The sequence below is a fragment of the Octopus bimaculoides genome, chromosome 2 (genome assembly GCF_001194135.2).
Source record: "Octopus bimaculoides isolate UCB-OBI-ISO-001 chromosome 2, ASM119413v2, whole genome shotgun sequence".
In the NCBI taxonomy this organism is placed as follows: domain Eukaryota; kingdom Metazoa; phylum Mollusca; class Cephalopoda; order Octopoda; family Octopodidae; genus Octopus; species Octopus bimaculoides.
Genome location: NC_068982.1, coordinates 107,637,333 through 107,657,974, shown reverse-complemented (window position 1 = coordinate 107,657,974; position 20,642 = coordinate 107,637,333). Strand labels below are relative to the sequence as shown.

At 32.1% G+C, this 20,642-nt stretch overlaps 2 protein-coding genes across 6 annotated transcripts in view; one reads left to right on the top strand and one right to left on the bottom strand.

The window, feature by feature from the left end:
* LOC106882671 (inositol 1,4,5-trisphosphate receptor type 1) overlaps positions 1-20,642 on the bottom strand; it is a 314,426-nt gene that overhangs the window by 9,783 nt on the left and 284,001 nt on the right. Inside the window, exons 46-53 of the mRNA XM_052978577.1 lie at positions 11,937-12,068; positions 11,397-11,504; positions 9,960-10,152; positions 9,410-9,532; positions 8,615-8,787; positions 7,333-7,497; positions 4,884-5,070; positions 3,547-3,642 (exon numbers count right to left, since the gene is read on the bottom strand). Of these exons, the coding sequence (XP_052834537.1) occupies positions 3,547-3,642; positions 4,884-5,070; positions 7,333-7,497; positions 8,615-8,787; positions 9,410-9,532; positions 9,960-10,152; positions 11,397-11,504; positions 11,937-12,068 (1,177 nt within the window). The remainder of the gene's footprint in view (positions 1-3,546; positions 3,643-4,883; positions 5,071-7,332; positions 7,498-8,614; positions 8,788-9,409; positions 9,533-9,959; positions 10,153-11,396; positions 11,505-11,936; positions 12,069-20,642) is intronic.
* The window catches only part of LOC106880453 (uncharacterized), a 44,601-nt gene that overhangs the window by 22,906 nt on the left and 1,053 nt on the right, over positions 1-20,642 (top strand). For 2 of the 5 annotated variants that reach the window (XR_008267202.1, XR_008267201.1), the window contains exons 2-3: positions 6,760-6,903; positions 8,131-20,600. The gene's annotated coding sequence lies outside the window, so the exon portion shown is untranslated. Of the gene's footprint in view, positions 1-5,616; positions 5,731-6,759; positions 6,904-8,130; positions 20,601-20,642 lie in introns of all 5 variants that reach the window. The other 3 variants (XR_008267200.1, XR_008267203.1, XR_001410749.2) reach the window with 3 other exon arrangements.

Here is a 20,642-nt window from a genome sequence, read left to right as displayed (position 1 = left end):
AAAGGAGTGATGCTTCATCAGGACAATATACGGCCCCACACTGCAAAGATCACATCACAGAAGATCAAAGAGCTTGGTTGGGAAAAAATTTCTCATCCACCTTATTCTCCTGACCTTGCTCCTTCAGACTACCATTTGTTTCGTAGTTTACAGAATCATTTGGGGGACATAAATTTCGCAAGCCAGGGGGAGGTTGAAACTGACATTTCAGACTTCTTCGCTTTGAATCCAAATGTGTTTTACATTGATGGGATTAATAAGTCAATTAAATATAACATTTGATCACTTGTTTTCTTTATTCAAAATTCGGATAGAACTTATGGGATGACCTGATATATATCTATGTATATAATATATATATATATTTTATACACACACACACACATATATATATATATATATATATATACACACACACACACACACACATATTCATATATTACACACACACACAAAATGAAATAAATATATGGGTTAGCATTCACATATTTCTGCTATTTGCACAAAATCATTCTGCCTCAGATACATTTCTTCTAACAATTATAATACATTTCTATTGTAACATGTCATAAAGACAATATTTTTCCTGGGATAAATACCAACGCCTTATGATTCATTGCATAAATTCTGCCATATCTTACTGGTTACATTAATTAATGTTTTCCTACTCAAAAACTACAACTATTTTTATGTTAACATGCTTCAGTTTGTTATACCCTACATGTCGCAGCGTTTACTACATATTATCCCTGGGAAACTAAACTTTTTGCAATCTAATGATATAAGCCTTCGAGAGATAAAACACCTGAGTTATTAGGGCAACAAACAGGCTGCTCACTTCTATCTTTTTTCTTTAATGTTAAATCAATATAAAGCTGTTAATGTTATGTAATGAACTGTCCTGTGTCGAAGACATCTTTTTTTATCAGATGCGAGATGAAATTAGGATGTTGAGCTGGTATAGCAGGAAATAGAGAAAAAACAAAAAGTAAACAGAAAAACAAAACAAAACATCACAAAGCTTAGGTGCCATCATCAATGGTGGCATGACGAAAGCAGGCCTGGAGAAACTGCAGAGTAACTAGAGCAGAGATGAGCTTTCATTGCTCTAGAAAGAAAGAATTACAGAAGCATCAAACTGATGAACTAAGTTATGTAACAGAAAGAGTTTTAGTACAAATGTGTATAATTATTACTTCATTCTATAAACCTCTCTCTCTCTTTTCTATATTACCAGATGTTTTTCTCCCCTATCTAAAGGACTCCTGATTACTAAAAATATATATAAATGTTCATCCAAGTGTAAATTTTATATTATTTGATTCTTTGTCTGAAGAATTTCTAAGATGGGATATCTTGCATGTTTTTTCACAAATATTCAATTTCGTAACTCCTATTTGCAAATGACATAAAACACATGTAATGGTGAATAAAACCTCTAAAATTTTCTGATCTGTTTTGATATATATATATATATAAATCCAAAAAACAGAACAAAAATGTAACGGATGACAATGAAAACATACGGATAGAAGGACAATAGAAAGATGGACAGGAAAACAAGGATGGAACATTTGTGGCTTTCTATTCTTCAGTCAAGCTTCTAATCATCATTACAGTTTCAGCCTGTTACACTTGAGACTGTTCAAAATTGGTAGACCCCAAAAATCTAAGCTAAGGATATTAAATTTGGGGAAGAAAGCGAGTGAATATGTGTGACAGCACGGACAAAAATAAATGAGAAAATGGAGAAATACAAACAACAAGAATATCAACAGATGTCTTTCAACTAAAAGGAGAAGTTAAGCTAAGCTGGCATGTGAAGTGGAAGCCTTTTGGCAACAAACATAGATGAAAGTCAGGAGACAGGAAAATAAGGTGTTGTGTGAGCAGTGGTCAGGCCAAGAAAGAAAGATCATGTTTGGCTCAGCACCGTCACATGGGCGGAACAGAGAGAGGTAGGGAGCAGAGGGATTGAAGAATTAGGGAAGGAACTAGAGAGAGAGAGAGAGGGGGAAGGTACAAGGGAGATAAGAGGAAAGTAGAGGGTTAAAGAAAGAGAATGCCAAGAAATGTGAGAGAGGGGGAGCAAGAAAAAGAAAAATGGAAAGAAAGAGAATGCCAAGAAAGTGAGAAAGGGGGAGTAAGAAAGAAAGAAAGAAGAAAATTGTATAGAATTAGATATATACTTACAAGCTGAGCAAAAGGAGTACGTATGCTGCTATATGTATATATAAATCCAAAAAATTGGAACAAGAACATAATGGACGACAATAAAAACATACGGACAGAAGGACGATACAAAGATGGACAGGAAAACAAGGATGGAACATTTGTGGCTTTCTATTCTTCAGTCAAGTTTCCAAGTATAAATTTATGAAGCATTTACATATCAATAAAAAAATATGAGCTCACATGCACAACAATTTATGATAGATCGCTGTAAAGGTTACCTGGTTGATATTCTGACTTTTGTACTTATTTTAAAATCTTTTTACTAACCTTGTATTAGTTTTAGAGAGAATTCAATGAAGAATATTGGTTTCAGTTTAAAAATAGAGATATTAGCTCAGAAATCCTATCATAGTGGAACAAAACATGTTTACATATAGGGGAAAATTTTGAATAAAAAATCTGAAGAAAGATAGTTGTTTATTAGCATATTTAGAGTGAATTAACAAAACAAGTAAGAATTAACTGTACAGAACAATGCAAGAATATTAGTGAGGTTTTAATTTCAGAATAAGATGAGAATACTAGACATGTTACAACATGCAATAAATGGGATGGTCAATCTTCTAAAGAACATTCAGATGATTGCTTAAATTTCAGTTAACATTATCTATGATGAATAATTAAATTCTGTATAAATGATTTCTGAAAAGCAAGATTGAGTGGTGAGTTATTTTTATAGAGATTTAAATACCTCTGATATCTCTTGAGCATTTTGGGCAGAACAAAATGGTTCCCAATAATAAATGTTTAACTAAATATCCTATTAAGCATGTATAATCTGATTGGATAACCTGGATTGAGAGTTTCTTCAATGACTATTTTAATTCAGTTAAAATTTTATTACCAATCCAGTTTTCTTATTACTGAATATCTATCATTATCTACTGCATTGATTTCACTACTGTTTCACAGCTAACAAACACTTTAGGTCTAGCTCTGCAAGATCCTAATTCAGTTATCTAATAAAAAAAACTCCAGTATAGAAAATAAGCAATTTGTAAATTGCAAATTGAATATAGAAGGGAGATTTTCATCACTAATGCTCTCATTTGGCCATCTACATGACTGTTAAATTCTCCCGACTGCTGCTAAATCCAGTTCACTTCTTAAACCTTTCATTACACTGAGTTGAAATATATGGATTTGCATCAATGAATTCTTTAAATAATGAAGAATTAAATTCATTAAATTGTTTAATAAATATTTTAATGTTGATATAAATGTTAAATTATTTGGTAGTTATTTGTATTTGAATAGATGATTTTTATTTGTCTTTGTTGTAAATAAAGTGAAAGAGGATGAATGATTCACCTTTATGCCACCAGTTCCAGTGGTCCCATGATTTACTTACAGAGCAGCTGTCATTATTGGAGCAAGTGTCAGATGTAATATTAGAAACAGTGTCGTCTGAAATTAGTACAAAACAGTGCATATCAAAGATTGAAGTAGTAACAGTAACTATTTTCAGCAACAAATACCTCATTTTTAATTCAAGGATGTTAATTTGTTGTTTATACCAACAAAATTAAATGATTATGGAAAAGGTTTTAGTATTAAGATTATATTTCTATAAAGATTTTCTGGAGGAAAACTGAATTAAAATTAGATATTGTTGCTATCCAATAGTTTCAAGAGACCATAAAGTAATTAGTTCTCATGAATGGTTCACCAACAACTAATTATTCTGAAGTGATTATCAAAAACTAGTTGCTATGAAGAACTGGCAACTAATTACTTTATAAAGGTCAGAAGCAACCGGTACAAAGATATTGCATCAGAAAATAATAGATTAGTGTGAATAGTCAGACAGAAAATAAATGTTATGAAGAAATCACAACACCAGTTACTGTGAAGAGGTCAGATTACAAACCAGCTGCTAGAAAGGTATTGGATATCAATCAGTGGCCTTGAAGATAACAGCCAGCCATTATGGAAATAGCAACCAATTTGTCTTGAAGAAGACAAAGAAAAAGCAGAAAAGATGAGATTAGATAATAACTAATATGAAGAGGTTGACAATAGATACTGGAAATAGATCACAGTGAAATAGTCAGTGCAAAGAGGAGACCATTTGACAACCAGTAGCTATAATGAAGCTGGATAGCAACAAGTTGCTATGAAAAGATAAACATTATATAGTAACCAAGTGCAATGAAGTTACTTAGAAAAAAGTGTGACAGTAATGTGAGTCTGACAGCTTCATTATTTTGAATGCATTTTGATTATACAAGTTTATGTAGATGAATACTGACTCTTTGAAGCTTCATATGTCCTGTATTTATGTATTTTTTTTTATCTCAACCAAAGATGTAATACAAATCTATCTTAGAGTATAAATATATAAAATATTCTTGAAGATCTTTATCCAAGATTCAAAAAATATAGTTTCCTTTAAATGACATCTTTAGAAAAAAAAAAAAAAAAAAAAAAAATGAAAACTAAGATTACATAGAAATTAATATGATATCAAATAAGTCATTTGATGAGGAGAATAACTTTATCACATGTTAGTATGGAAAAAAAGAAATTGCTTTAGAAAAAATTTAGTAATGTAAGAAAAAAAAAAAGAATTAAAAAATTAATTGAAATTAAAGAAAATATAAGATAAAACAGGAAATAAACAGATTAGGAATTCATTTAAGTCTTACTTGGAATTTCTGTCAAATGCTCCACTTCCATCATAAAGTCATCTCGGAAGAAGACGTAACCAATGATAGAAAAGAGGTAGATGAGAATAACGGCAAGAACCGTAGTGAGAATGATTGAACGTCCATTTCTTGTAACAGACTTTATCACATTAAGTAGGGTTTCTTCTCTGTAGACAACATCCAGAAGCTAGAAACATAAAACGAACAATCCACATCAATATGAGTGAATTTTTTTCCCCACAAATACATATATACATGTATACATCTATGTTCTGTGCTGGCATGGGCTGGACAGTTTCAAAGGATCCAGTGCATCCAAGAACTGCACTGTGTTCCAGTGTCAGCTTTGGCAAGTTTCTACAGCTGAATGCCCTTCCTAATGCCAGCCACTTTACTAAATGCACCAAGTAATTTTACATTTATGTGTGTATTTGTGTGTGTGTGCATGCATGTGTGTGTGTGTGTTGTACTGGGTGCCTTTCTTGTGCCACCAGCATCAGTGAGGTCACCATGCACCTCATAAACCTCATAAGACTATTTAACCTGAGGTGAATCTATAATAAATATATTCATAAATTATTGCATTATTTCAAGGTAACTAACATTTTGTTTACAAATTATTTTCTTTTGTGCTGGCTGTAAAATGTATGCATGCATGCACAGCCTAGATGGGGTACATAAAAATATATCTATATATCTATCTATATGTATATTATTTTTTTCATTGATACAGTTGTTCATTTAATGCCTGATTTTATACAGTTGCAAAGTTTTGATGGCAATTGATTCTGTGGAACAATTTTGAGATCAAATACCCGTTTTGTCATCAACCACCACCTGTTTTTAGGTAAGGGGTTTTCCAATTCCACAGACTATTACGTCAGCAAAGAATGTCAGCTTCAGCATCACTTTGCTTAAATGGTGATAAACATTCACTCGCATTTGTACATAGATGGAAAGATAGACAAATACACACATACGTGAATGAATGTGTGTGTGTGTGTGTGTGTGTGTATATATATATATATATATATATATATATATATATATATATATATATATATATGAGCTTCCATACAGTTTCTGTCCACCAAATTCACACACAAAGCATTAGTTTGTCCTGGGATGACATTACAAGAAACTTACCCAGGGTGCCACACAGAGGGACTGAATCTGAAACCATGTGATTGTGAAGTGAGCATCTAAACAACACTATTTTGCTCTTTTACTTGTTTCAGTCATTTAACTGCGGCAATGCCGGAGCACCGCCTTTAGTCGAGCAAATCGACCCCAGGACTTATTCTTTGTAAGCCTAGTACTTATTCTATCGGTATCTTTTGCCAAACCACTAAGTTACGGGGATGTAAACACACCAGCATCAGTTCTCAAGCGATGTTGGGGGGACAAACACAGACAACAAACATATACACATACATACATGTATATATATGACGGGCTTCTTTCAGTTTCCATCTACCAAATCCACTCACAAGGCTTTGGTCAGCCCGAGGCTATAGTAGAAGACACTTGCCCAAGGTGTCACGCAGTGGGACTGAACCCGGAACCATGTGGTTGGTAAGCACACAGCCACTCCTACGCCTATATACAGACATATAAAGCTGTGTACAGATATTGAACACATTGTGTACACTCAAATGTGGAACAGCCATCACTGCAGAAACTGTTTAGGATAAGAGATTCTCCTTACAAACATTGTGTGTGAAAACACAACATGCTGGTCTATGAATAATGTCATCAAACTATAGAGCATATTTCTGAATTGTTACATTTCATCAGGAAAAAACTCTTATTCAGTTGTGGTTTAGATCTTTTAATAAGCATATTTTCTTTCTTTTTTTTTGTCTTTGATCTGTAGTTTTCACATAACAAAGATTAAATAGGAAGACTAGAAATTCTGGCAATTTATTTGTTGCACACAAGAAAATTTTTCAATTAGAGGAATCTGCTTCATATCTGGATCTTGTATTGTTGCTTCTGAATTGTGGGTTTGTTTCTCAAGGTAAGTTCTGTTTGTTCTATGCAATCTTCATAACAACCATTACATTTACTGGCATAAATTAAATTTTTTTCCAAATGGGTGAAGTGATTTTTTTTTTTTACAGTGAAGATATGTCCTGATTTAAATTTATAAGATATGCTTTCTATAAAGTTGATGCAGGTTCTGCAGTTAGGGTGGCCCCAGTTTGTGTCATATTTTTAGAAGGTAATTTGAAACTGGTAAGTAATTTCATTTTTAAGGATTTTGGTTGTCATTTGCTTTTGAATATTTTGCGCATTTTCTCTGTAAAAACAGGAATTCAGAGTACCAAAGGAAGCAGCAGCTCCAAATAAACCAATAAACTCAACTAAATGCAGAGTACATTTTACATATATGTGCGTGAATGTGTGTGTGTGTGTGTGTTGAGAGAGAGAGAGAAAAACCACTTACAAGAAGACTGTAAAAAAATTCATGAACACAGAGGCCCAACACACAGAGCAACAAATAGATAATATGGTAAACAAGTTCAAAGTCCATCAGCAGGTGTTTAAAGGAGCGAGTAAAACTGCCCCGGTTTCCCATTAGACTGATAATGAATATACCTTTGTTCAGCACCTGTGAAAGAGAAAAATAAAGGTATACTGTGGAATAGTAGTGGTAGATATAGTAGTAAGATATGCTGTAAAACAATAAATATAGTTATATGATATGGTTGTATTGGTTATAGCTGTAGTGTAGTGTAATGCATGTTGCATGATACACTATACTACATTACAACTAAGGGAGTTTTTAATTATTATTGGATCCACCAATGGCTGTCTAATAAACTAATAAAAAATATTTGCATTGGGTTTCAAAATCTCACAAGGCATGAGTGTGTATACATATCATAATGATAGTATTGAATATAGTCTACGAGACATCATGGTCGTATTGAATATAGAAACACTATGTGTATAGTCTAGTGCAGTCTTTCTCAACCTTTTAACCCTTACGTAACCCTTAAAATAAATTACATCTCTCAAGAGATAATGCATTTATGAAGTGTGTGATATGTTGTCTGAAAATAAGTCTAAAAACAAATGCTAATTCAAATACAAGATTGAGGAATTAAGACACCAGAGATTAGTGTAAATTTGCAGCTGGGAGATGAATAACTTGCAGATATTTCTCCCTTTAATAGATTGGAAATGTGAAATAACCAATAAAGTTGATTTTTTCTAAAACATATTTTTTTATTTGTTTCAGTCATTTGACTGTGGCCATGCTGGAGCACTGCTGTTTTAGTCAAACAAATCGACCCCAGGACTTATTCTTTGTAAGCCTAGTACTTATTCTATTGGTCTCTTTTTCCAAACTGCTAAGTTACAGGAACATAAACACACCAACATTGGTTGTCAAGCGATGGTGGGGGGACAAACACAGATATACAAACACACACACACACACACACACACACACATATACAACGGGCTTCTTTCAGCTTCTGTCTACCAAATCCACTCAAAACACTTGCCCAGTCAGTATTACATTGTTTTGAAACCAATGCATTTAGTTCTATATAAGAGCATTTCCAAAGATTGCATAATAAATGCTTTTGTCTTATTTACTTTGCACTTTTACCAGTATGATTATCTATATTAGATGAACTGATTAATTAATTATATTAATGAAAGATGAATAAAAGGTATTTAGAAATTTATTAAAAAATATGAAGCAAATATATTATTACATTTAAGGCTCCTAAAAGCCAGAGTGTTGGTGCTAAACCAACAGAGTAAATAAGTCGTAATATTGTTGAAACAATGAGGGTCCGAATGCCTGCTGGTCGAGGAACCATTATGACTATGACTAAGGACGCAAACATGGCTGCCCACACTAATCCTGATAGGCGGGAATCCAGTTCTGGAATAGAAGACATTATATAATTATAAAAAAATATTCCTTGAAGGATAACAAATGCAACCATTTATCAACAATATTTAAATTCTGTTTGTTGAACAGAAAGTTCCTACCTCCCAAATAAATTCAGTTTGATAGGCTTCACACTTTAAATTTCCATCTCTACGTCATATACCTTTGTTTTTAGAGTATTATCTGAGTTAATTAGGCCACAAGGGTATTACCCAATTCTTTCAAACAACTCTTATTCTTAATTTTATGTAACTTATTTAAAAAACATTTAAACATATATGATACATATTTACATGTAGATGAATCAGTTTGATTTAAACTATTATTATTGCCATTATTTTTATATCCACTTTTTCCATGCTGACACTCACAACCATTAGTCAACCTGGTTTTTTGATAGATGACACTTGCCCAAAGTGCCATGCAGTGAAATAGGACTTGAAACTGCATGAGTGCAAAGTGAACCTGTTAACCACACAGCCACACCTGCATCTCTGGCAATGACTGAAAATTTAGCATATTTTTGAGAAGGAAGTTAATGGAATAACTTTACTAAGTTAATGGAATAAAAGTTAAGTTGTAACAGAAATTAAAATGTTTAATGTGAACATACCTTTTGTGGACTGTCCAAAAGGATAGAAAAAGGCAACTAACAAATTCATGAGAACAGCCAGATTAAATGAAATATTTCCCCATAGTAGCATATGACTACTAAACCAGAAAAGTAAGGAATTAGCTGAAATATATATATGTATACAAAAACAGGTTAGAAAATATAATTTAACAGAAATGTGTAAATACTTCATAATTAGCCTTACAATTTATTAAACCAGTTGGTTGAATAAACCATTAGGCAAAATAAATTTTATAATAAATTTGATTCTGCTTTCAGTATTGAGTTTCCTCAATAAATTTTTTGTTCGTATCAAGCATTTCAATACTCTATGAAATACATATCAACACTTAATTCAGTATCAGTGTGGTCTCATATCCAAGTCATTTATTTACCGATAAGTAATTTGGCATGAAGTGGCATCATCTCAGCTGTCAAGTAATGTACAATTTCATATTAACTGGTGATATTAAGTATTTTAACATTAACTAAGTTAGTTGTAAGTTGAATAAAGAAAACAGAAATATATAGATAATAACAAAGACTATACCACGAAGTTGTTTTTGCCACTTCATTTCAGCAAACATATCTTCATGTCGCTCAAAGAAATCAGCTACTTTGCTCCCTTGATCATCTCGTTCTGCAGTATAATAGACTTTGTTCTTAGTTTCATCTGTTAAATATTCACATATCTCAGGGATCGGAAAAACTATTCTTTCTAATGTTCTGTCATTTCGTACAATCTATAATAAAATAAAAACAAAAATAAAACATATAATTACAATTACTTTGAACATTAGAGACCAGGTTTCTAAAATCTTAAATGGTTTCCAATCATTGTAATTGAGCAAAAATTTTGCTGCATCTTATGTTCCATCAAAGAATGCTGTACATAAATTGTTATTAAGTGTAGCTGTGGGATAAGAAGCTTGCTTTCTAACCACATAATTCCAGGTTCAGTCCTATTGTGTGGCACCTTGGGTAAATGTCTTCTACTATAGCTGCCGGCCAACCAGAGCCTTGTGAGTGGATTTGGTATGCAGAAACTGAAAGAAGCCTTTTATATATATATATATATATTTGTGTGTGTGTGTGTGTGTGTGTGTCTCTATGTATGTGTGTCTTAAAAATTAAGAAGACCCAATTGCTTATGTAAATACACGTGTATGAAAGATAGTTGGTTAAGTTGCAAAGAATATTTTTTATTCAGTATTGTAGAGTAAAGCTTAATGCTTAATTTGTAGCTTTTGACTGATTAAAAAGATGTGCATATGCATGTACACATACAAACATCAGTAAAGAAATGTGTATGTGGTTACTTAACCCAAGAGAAATAGCAACCAAATCTTCCTCAAACCAAATCCTGTTTTAAAAATGGATATATTGGATAATGTAGTTGGGGCACATTATTCCTGAAAATATCAAATGGGATAGATTTCCTTGATTAGCGGTCTATTTGATGAAAAACCAATGTAGCTAAACAACTTCATCATCATCATTTAACGTCCGTTTTCCATGCTGGCATGGGTTGGCATGGTTTGATGGGAGCTGGCTGAAGAGCTGCCCAGGTTCCATGTCTGTTTGACATGATTTTTACAGCTGGAGGCCCTTCCAAATGCTAAACACTTTACAGAGTGTACCAGGTGTTTTGACATAGCACTGGCATGGGTGATTTTATGTGACACTGGTACAGGAGCTTTTTATGTGGCACCAGAACCCACAATCCTGCAAGATAAGGAAAGCTCAGCTGAAGAGGGATGTAGGGGACATGCCTGTATGTGAGGACAACCACAATTTTACTTTGCTTGACGTGTCTTCTCAAGCACAACAAACCATCTGGAGTCTCAGTCCCTTGTCATAATCTTTCTCACCACTTCATCCCACGTCTTCCTGGGTCTACCCTTCCACATGTTCTCTCCACTATTAGTGATCGGCACCCCTTCATGCAATTGCCTTCATTCATAATATAATTTACAAGCCTACTAACCTCAATTTGTGCTGTATGTTTAGCATAAAAATCTAGGGCTTGATCTCCATAGATATCTTTACCAGTTGGTTTCAGCAGACTTGCCAGTTCTTTGTTATGTTGGGAAAGCTGAAAAAGTGAAAGTATACTTATTATTTAATATCACAACACCAAATCTCTACTGCATCATTATAATTTTATCTGTTTTTTTTTTTCATCAACCACACCACATCATTGACTGGGTACTAAAATTTTCCTCTACCTTGTATAATCTAAGTTATCAGAAGGGAACCATCGTTAAGGATGTCATGTCAAAGGGACAGTAAGTTTTTAATGGTAAGCTGTCTCCACAGCACTAAGTTTCGCAACTAAGGAGAACTTATCCTATTGTCCATACTGACTGGGACTACATTGCCAGAAGAGGTGGACAAACAGCATAAGCAAGCCAACTTGGCAGCTGTATACAATCAACTCTCATCTGATTAAATTATAAATAAGGTGGCATGATGATGATGAGAATAGAGAGAGAGAGAGAGAGAGAGAACATAAATATAAAATAACCTGATGTGCTAAAATGAATATGTTGTGTCCGACAGCTTTTGGTGAAACTTGCCCATCTCTATGCTCTTCTTCATCATCAGCATCACAATCGATAACATCTTCTGAATGAAAGGTTTCTTTTGCAACTTTTACCTATGAAAAGCAGAACAAACATCATTTTAATCAGTTTTTGTATGATTGAAGAATTTTGTTTATAGAATTATAGTGAACCTTACAACATAGTAGTTCCTTTCTGTTTAATACTGGTTTCTTTTGCTGAGAATCAAGGTCAACATATTTGTAGATTAGCAGTAAAATCGATTTATTCAAACCCCATATGCAATGATTCTTTGGAGATGACAGTTAAAAAATAATTCATAATAAGTGATCAAAGAACAGTAGGATTTCCAAACAAAATAGGAAAACACCAAACTGGATACATTGATCTATTTTCATTATCTCTTTACATTTGATATTTCAATTATTAGGTGTTCAGAAATATGCTCTGTCATTAAGGAAAATATTTTCAGTATGTTTCAACATGTGTATTTTTCTCTGCAACTTAATATGTATTGAATAGTTTTATGCATTGAAACAATTGCTGAATAATTTCAATAAGGTGATTTACAGATAATCAAGATCTTGTGACTTTTCTGTTCTCATGCCTCAAATTAATTCCATCCCCGTTATATGAGATTTAATCTCAAAGCCAGCAACTACTAAATTGCTCATCAGTTCTTTCTTAGTTCAGTGTTCTGCTGTGAAGTAGGTCTTCATCCTTAAATTTGTTCTGTCAGGTAAATGTGGCCAGAAATTTCATTGTCTTGCTCTATGTACAACAGTGTAATAATGGAATACAAACTCATTTCTTCAGCCAAGACGCTGGTATTAAGCTGATATTTTCATTGTTTGTGATGCTGTATAATGTAGCTCATATTTTAATCAAAGTTTCCTGAATAATGTATATTAACATATCTTGCTTGATAGAAAGAATATTAATGTCTGGGCTTGAACTCATGGTCCAACTCTCAACCCCATCAATACATAAAGTTTACTTAAATATTTAATTAAATTCTTTGTAATATATAACATTCTGATTGTCTTGTTTTGAGGACATTAAACATTAATATGTTAAAGAAACAGTGCCTCTTCAAATTTAGGACCTACGTACAAAATAGTAGCACTAAAATAATGCTTACTAAAATATGTTTAAAGTTTTCTACTTGGCCTCATATATTTTCTGAAAACAAAAATGCTACTTGGCAAAGAAAGAAATCAATGACTGAATACAGTGTACAGAGTCAGCAGTTGAGATTTTTATCCAGTACAAAGTCATGCCTGATCAAATTGCAAATCAGTTTTAAACCTATTTCTCTTCTTATTCATTTGTATCATTGTATAATTACAACTGGATAATCATCATGGGTGTTTCCATCAAACTTCTGCTAGATACAGTACTGCAAGCTTGATTATATGGGTATAACATTTTAATCCATAAAGATATTTAAGGATTTCCTGTACACATTAAAGCATTCCTTAGTAAGTGAAATAAGGAGACATATACATGAGGATAACTGAAAAATAAACTAGTTGAAATGTTGTACACAAACAATAGGTTATTGACATCAACATTTCTCAAACATTTAGAAATAAAATCCATATCTGGAAAAATTAAAATGAAACGTGATATGCATAAGAATACTATTTTAGATATATTTTAAAACATTTGCAGTATGAATTTCATCAAGCAAAACAGTAAATAAAATGATAAGAAAATTGTAGCGAAGGAATCTTAAGATATTATCAGAAAATATTAAAGAATGCCATTGATAAATGATGTATTTAAAATTCATGTTAAAATATTTTACTGACCAAACAAACACATAATTATCATAACAAAATGAATTAAGCAATTTTATCATAATATTGGTAAAATAAATAAACAAGAAAACAAAAAAATATACTAATCAAACATTTAACAACAAAAATATTATTTCAGCAAAGTATAAAATCCAAAAGTGGCAGTATACTTAGTTGGATTGATCCCCAAATATTACTTGTATATTTCACTAACTGTGGTGAGTTGAAAGGCAGAACTGATTCTTGTAGAATTTGAAACTACAACTGAGGTTGGACAAAACGCAATAAACTACTTAGTGATGCCTTTCTGTTATAAAACAAAAGAGGGAGAAACACTGCTTACAATGTCTGTAGAATCCAGACTCATGTGACTGATGTTCTGTTTGATTTTTATAAGTTGATGTCTGGATGGAAAATGTGTGAAAACATTTGAGAAGATTGTAGCTTTGGGGAGGAATGACTTCACAGTGTTTAATGCAGGATTTGGATATTACAAAGAGAATCATGTTTCAGAACTTAATAGGGGTTGTATGCAACTTGATAGTTCAGAGGAGCAGAGATTAGAAACAGTAGACTTGTGGTCAGTTTTTGATGTGTGTTGGTGAATGAAATTTTGCCGGTTAGTTGAATGACATTCCAATGGATGTAGTCTAGAATGTTGGATTGCAGCTACAGTACTATACCAGATATTGAGCAGTCCTCCAATGTGGTTTTTACTTGAGCTTTGCAGCGGGTCAGCAATTGATCACATTATTTTCTGTTTCTGAAGCCTAGTCTTTGGGAAGATATTTTGAAATGTTATATATATGTGAAGTCACACTGTAGAGAGATCAGATTGTGAGTTTTAATGATTTTGATTGCTATGGTTGTTCATGTACTGTGTGGCTGAAAAAGTGTTCTCTTGACATTAATAGCAATTGTGTCTTGATAATGATGAAGGAGCATTGATTGTAACGCTACCATTGTTTATAAGATGCAATGTCCTCCATGCATTTTGAAAAGTGATAGAGCTTGAAGGCTGTGTGCTACACAAAATCATCCTTTGATTTCCTGATAGTTACCTTGCAGGAATTTCAGTGATGAATAAAAGTCTTTTAGTTTTGTTGATAAGTGAGTTCCCCAAAGGGATGTAGGTAGAATCTTTTGTCTGTACTGCTGCAGCACAATTGTGAGCAGGCAATTTGGGGGTCTGGAGTTGTGGCATTTCATTGAGGGAAAGAGGTCATATGGAGAGACAGATTTAAAAGAACAGTTTCAATCATGCACTTAGTTCAAAGTCAAAGTAAGACAAGCACATTTAGTCCCAAGAATGGCCAGTATAGAACTTGTGAAGCTCTGGCCAGTTAGCTGATTTGAAAAAGTAGAGGTTTGTAGGACAGAGATTGTTGGGTAACAGGGTGATGTGATATGTTTTGCATTGATTAGGTAAAGTTTAGATGATCCAACATTGTAGAGAAAATTGTGGTTAGGTGAAATCTACATTTGGAAAGGATTCTTGGAACTAGTAATTTTACAGCTACATTTAAAAAAGCAAAATGCGAAATTAATAGACTAGAAAATTCATATGAATATATACTTATAAAGAAACAGTCAGAATATCAAATTAATCAATTTACAAAGAGAATATTAATAAGTTAATAAGATGAAAACAGTACACAGATCATATCATCATTAGGCCTGTAAAGTAAAACTTTTGCTTCACTTCAAGATTATATAGTATGTTTTCTTTTTCCAAAGATAAATAAAAATACAAATTTGAAAAACATTGAATATTTTTGCCTTTAAAATAACACTTTATTAACTTTAAAGCTTAAAGAATAAAAAAAGAAAGAAATTAGCATGGTTTTCTATATATATCATCATCATCGTTTAAGCAATGACATGCAGACTTTCAGAAGGGTAACAGCTCAGTTTAAAGACATCAATCCTCACAGCATTTAAAAAAATTATGTTGGCAATTCACACACACACACATTAAAATAAGTTTTCAGTTTTATGTATACTGGTTTTTATCTTGCTCATCATAAACATTATAGCACTTTTCTGTATATACATTTCATTCAAATGTCTTCTTTTCCATGCTTGCATGGGTCAGACAAGAGTATGTTTGGGCAGAGTTTTCTATGGCTTGATGTCCTTCCTGTTATCAACCCCATTTGTTTCCAAGTGAGGTATTAATCTCCCAGTCTATCAAACAATGAATAGCATGAATATGTCTAACCGGAAAACTAGAAACAACTGACACCAGATGGACAAGCCTTTTGTTCACGAAGGTCATTTAACATGACAAGGCATGTCAAGAAACTCAGATGTGCTTTCATAGTGGACTGCAAGCAAATGACACTGCTAGCAAAGCCATTGTTTACAATCAATGAACAAATGTGTTCAGATGAGAAAATATGAATTCACACACATACACACATATACACTAGGTTTCTTTCAGTTTCCATTTACAAAACCCACTCACAAGACTTTGGTCAGTATGGAGCTATAGTAGAAGACACTAGCTCATGATGCCACATTAGAAGACTGAACTCAAAACCATGTAGTTAGGAAGCACTCTCTTTAACTACACAGCCATGTGCACCTATATAAATTAGAAATTTAAAGAAATATACTGTGAGCTATTTAATATGAGAGTCACAGCTCTCATGTAGCAATAAAAAAAATGTTGATCCTTATCACAAAATACAAATGTAAATATTAGAGCCTTCTTTATCTATGACAAAATCCATACTGAATAATACAGAAACCAATATAATTTAGTAAATCAAAATACCATTCTCCTGCACTTAAAATTTTTCCTGTACTTGAAAATATTCATCACTTTTTCATTGTCAACAAGGATTCTTTTCCCAATGTTAAGAATTATGACATCTTGTTTTCTACTAGTCAGATACATTGTTTAGTTTAAATGGATTAAATACATTCTGAGGTATTAGTCAATGTCAGACAAGTTACAATGTTTCTGTTATTACCAGGATGATACATATGTATTATAAATATATATTCAAACATTTTTGTCATTATTTTTCTTTGGTGAGGCAGCACCTATTTGATTATGAAAATAATAAATCTAATCAAGCAGGCTATTTATTACATGAATTTCAGAGATTGGCTTCTTTGTAGTTCATGAAAATTTTGAAAGCTGAATTCTTATTTAGTCCCATCACTCTCATGTAATCATAATAATTTGTAAAGTAGACACATAACCAAACATGATTAATAAAAGGTGACAGTAAGAGTATTATCCAGGGAAGAAGGGTCCATTGTAGTTGTCATCCCTGTGAAAGAGTTGCATCATTTTGTAATAAATAATCTAAATATCTTTATTCACTTTTAATGAAAACCATATTGTTTTTAGAATTAATTTCAAATGTAAAAGTCATATGTTGTTTAATCAATTATTAACTAACTTAAAAACATTCATTAATTTTAGTTTTTGCACATTGGTGAATCAAGTTGGACAACTTGCATATTTTTTGATTGAGCAGTAATGGAACCAATAGCTGAGAAACAAAAGCTAATAGAATATATATTCGAAGTATATATTTAAATTTTGAATAAAGGGGCACTTTTGAAATGAAAAAAAAAAAAAACCCAACAAAAAACCCAGACTGATGCCCCTACCCCTGTGTGTGTGTGCCTGTATAGAAGAAAAAACAAAAAAAAAAACAAAAAAAAAATTCATCCTGTGAGAATAATAAACTGCATTCTTAGTACTTGGCTAGACATACAAATTAGCAACTCTACATCAATATCTTTAGCACTTAATACATTACCCTCAGGACTGTTGTATAACTGAACATACTAATTGAAGATCATGTAAACCAACACTAGTTAAACAAGGAATATAAAGCATTGTACAAAATTTGTGAAATGAAACTTTCTTGTAGTCCTCCTTTCTAGGACTAATAAATTAAAGAAATGAGCATATGAACTAAAGACATACTCAACTATAGAATCTAATCAAAGACTTTCTCTTCATTCTAAATTAGTCAAATATATGTAAAATACATTTATCCCTTCACAAAATACCAAATGATATATTTTGAATAAATGTTCCTCTAAATAACTCTGACAAATCATACCAAGATCAGTTCTGTATAGGTCACCTGACTGATCAGCAAAGATTACCTCACCATCATGCCTCAAACATTACACAGATACACTGTTTATTCTCTCTCTCTCTCTGACCATCCTTAAATATTTTCTACTGTAAACTGATACCTAACTGAAACTTCTAATATCAGCCAGGGTCCACATGGGAATCAGTGTAAAGGCTGTACTCTCCTGAATGTTAACTACTTTTTTACCTTCATGCTATTTTATCAACACTTATCCAATCCTAAGTCTCTGCCTTTTCAAGGTACCATCTCTTTTGACTACCAACTACTAAAATGTTCTGTTTTAATCATACCAACTAATGATGTTCAAAGTTCTCAGCCACTTTCTCACATGACACAGCATCCAGGTCTCTTAGTTTCAAGCAACTAATATAACAAAACCATTCTTTAAAGATTCTTATGTTACATTTGAATGGATCCTACTCTTAAAATATTTATAATAGGGAGTAACTGTAGTCTTTTATAAGCTTTGTAACAACTGAACAGAAAATATTAAGGTTCAGTAATATATTTTGGTAATATTTTGATTACTGAGCTGAAGACTTTCATTTGTAGTCTTTAGTTTAACACTTCAGTAGGCCAAACTCTTAAAAGTTTTATTACCAATACATGTTAGAGAGATTTTCTAGCTTACAGTAAAATGAAAAGAAAAGAAACAATCATAAACTGTTGTCACTCTTACATTATGTTACATGAGAAATAAAACTGATTAAATCTAAATTAAATCTTGAATTCTTCAAATAATGTTTTGGAAATTTAATTAACAACTAACAATGGTATTTGTTCTAACTAAAAGTTTGATCTCATCTGATAAGACTTTTCTTTCAAAGAGAACTCTTAGTATTTTAAAATTACATTATGGAAGAGTCATTCTGACCATTTAAAAACATACAAAAACTATTATTTTAAATTTCACAGTTGTTTGACAAAAATTTTGACATTTCATAAATGTAAATCAAAAGTGAATTTAACAGTTTTTTGTGTGATAACAAATGGTTAAAATGACTCTTCTATGATGTACTTACTGCAGTTTCAACACAGACTCACTTGCTAGACAAGTACAACTCCAAAATATTAAGATTTAATGTAGCAGCTTAATTCATAATAGACTAATATTAAAAGCATAGCATATTTTTCTAAAACTTTCAAGACAGCAAGCAACTAGCCAACTCTATGCTCATTCCTGTAAGCAACAATTATTTACAAACTAAATTTTGTTAAAATGAGTTAAAAGAAAAGTTATCCAAATGAATCGTGCTTAAAACTATATTCTAACAGCATTCCTATTTTAAGGCTTCTATAAAACTTACTGGACATAAACAGGAGGAGTATTAATCTTCTCTACATCACTGCATCAAATCTTGCAAAAAAGACTTATCCAAATATAATAGGTAAAATTATTCTCCCATATATATATATCCAATAAATCTTCCAGAAGTCTTAGCAAACATAAAAGATGATGTTTCATATCAGTATAGAAACAAATCCTTCAAATTTGTAATTTGTAAATGATCTTTAAAAAATTAAATCCAGATAAATCCAAAACTGGATTTAAAAAAAGCAAAAAGATAAAAATGTTAGATGACTGATAAACTTCTATAAATACTTGATCTGATGCCACAAAAAAATTCCTGTGAATCTCTGTAGAAATATCAGAATGGCTGTGTTATCAGATCTGCTAAAGAATATCTAATACAAGACATTAAGGATAATGTAGTTGTAAAGAAATAAAATTGACAAACTGAAAAATATAATCTATTGAAATACATAAAAAAGTTTAAAAGAAGGAAAACAACAAAATTTCTAGTATAATTCATAGAAATGTCTAGAAAATGTTGAAAACAACCAGCTGAAAAACAAAATATTTTGCTAAACCTTTTCTGATTTCAATATAAAAGCAAACTATCTATTTAGCAATGAACATCAGATCACTTGAAACTTGGCAGTAAAAGAGACACTGGCAGAAAAAAGAAACCAGGAAAATATGGTTCTTGACTTTAAGCAGAAGCATGCAGTCTCTACAAGTAACTCATTCAAAGAAAGTAAAATGGAAAAGCTGGCAAACAATAAAATTTGAGGCAAGAATCTTTTAGCAGTGGCACCTCAGGTTTGTGTGAGTTTTCATCCAGGATGTCCTGCCTAAACACCATAACAATAGCAGCAACCTGCAAGAATGCAGTTTTGAGAAGCATCAGCAAACATCAATTAGTGAGAAGATGTAAAGGCAGACACAGGCAAACTGTGAAAACAAATGGATGATACAAACTGATACCATATGTATGGCAGTGGGATGAAAAAAAAAAAAAAAGGATTAAGGACAATCTTGAGAAATCATAAGAAGCAGATTTGCTTTCATTTTGTATGGATTACCAAGAAAATAATTTATTGACAAAAAGTGGAAAATAAATTAATGGGAATGTAAAATTTAACTGAAAAAGTACTTATGACAAAAGTAGAGCAAGAAAGGAAAATAAAGATAAATATGATATGAATATTTACATGTGAAAGAAATATATTCAGTATGGCAGCCAGTAGATGTAAGCAAAGAGGTGGAAATTTTCAAAATAGTTATGTGAAAAGGAAAAAAAATTGGACATAAAGAGAACTGAGAAGAAAGAAGAATCATGCATGAAGGCCACAGAAATACAACAACAAAGAGAAATAAGCCTGGGTTAGCAACATCATATTTCCTTAATAAGTAAGTTTGCATTTGGAAATATTTTCTCTAAGTTTTGTAGTT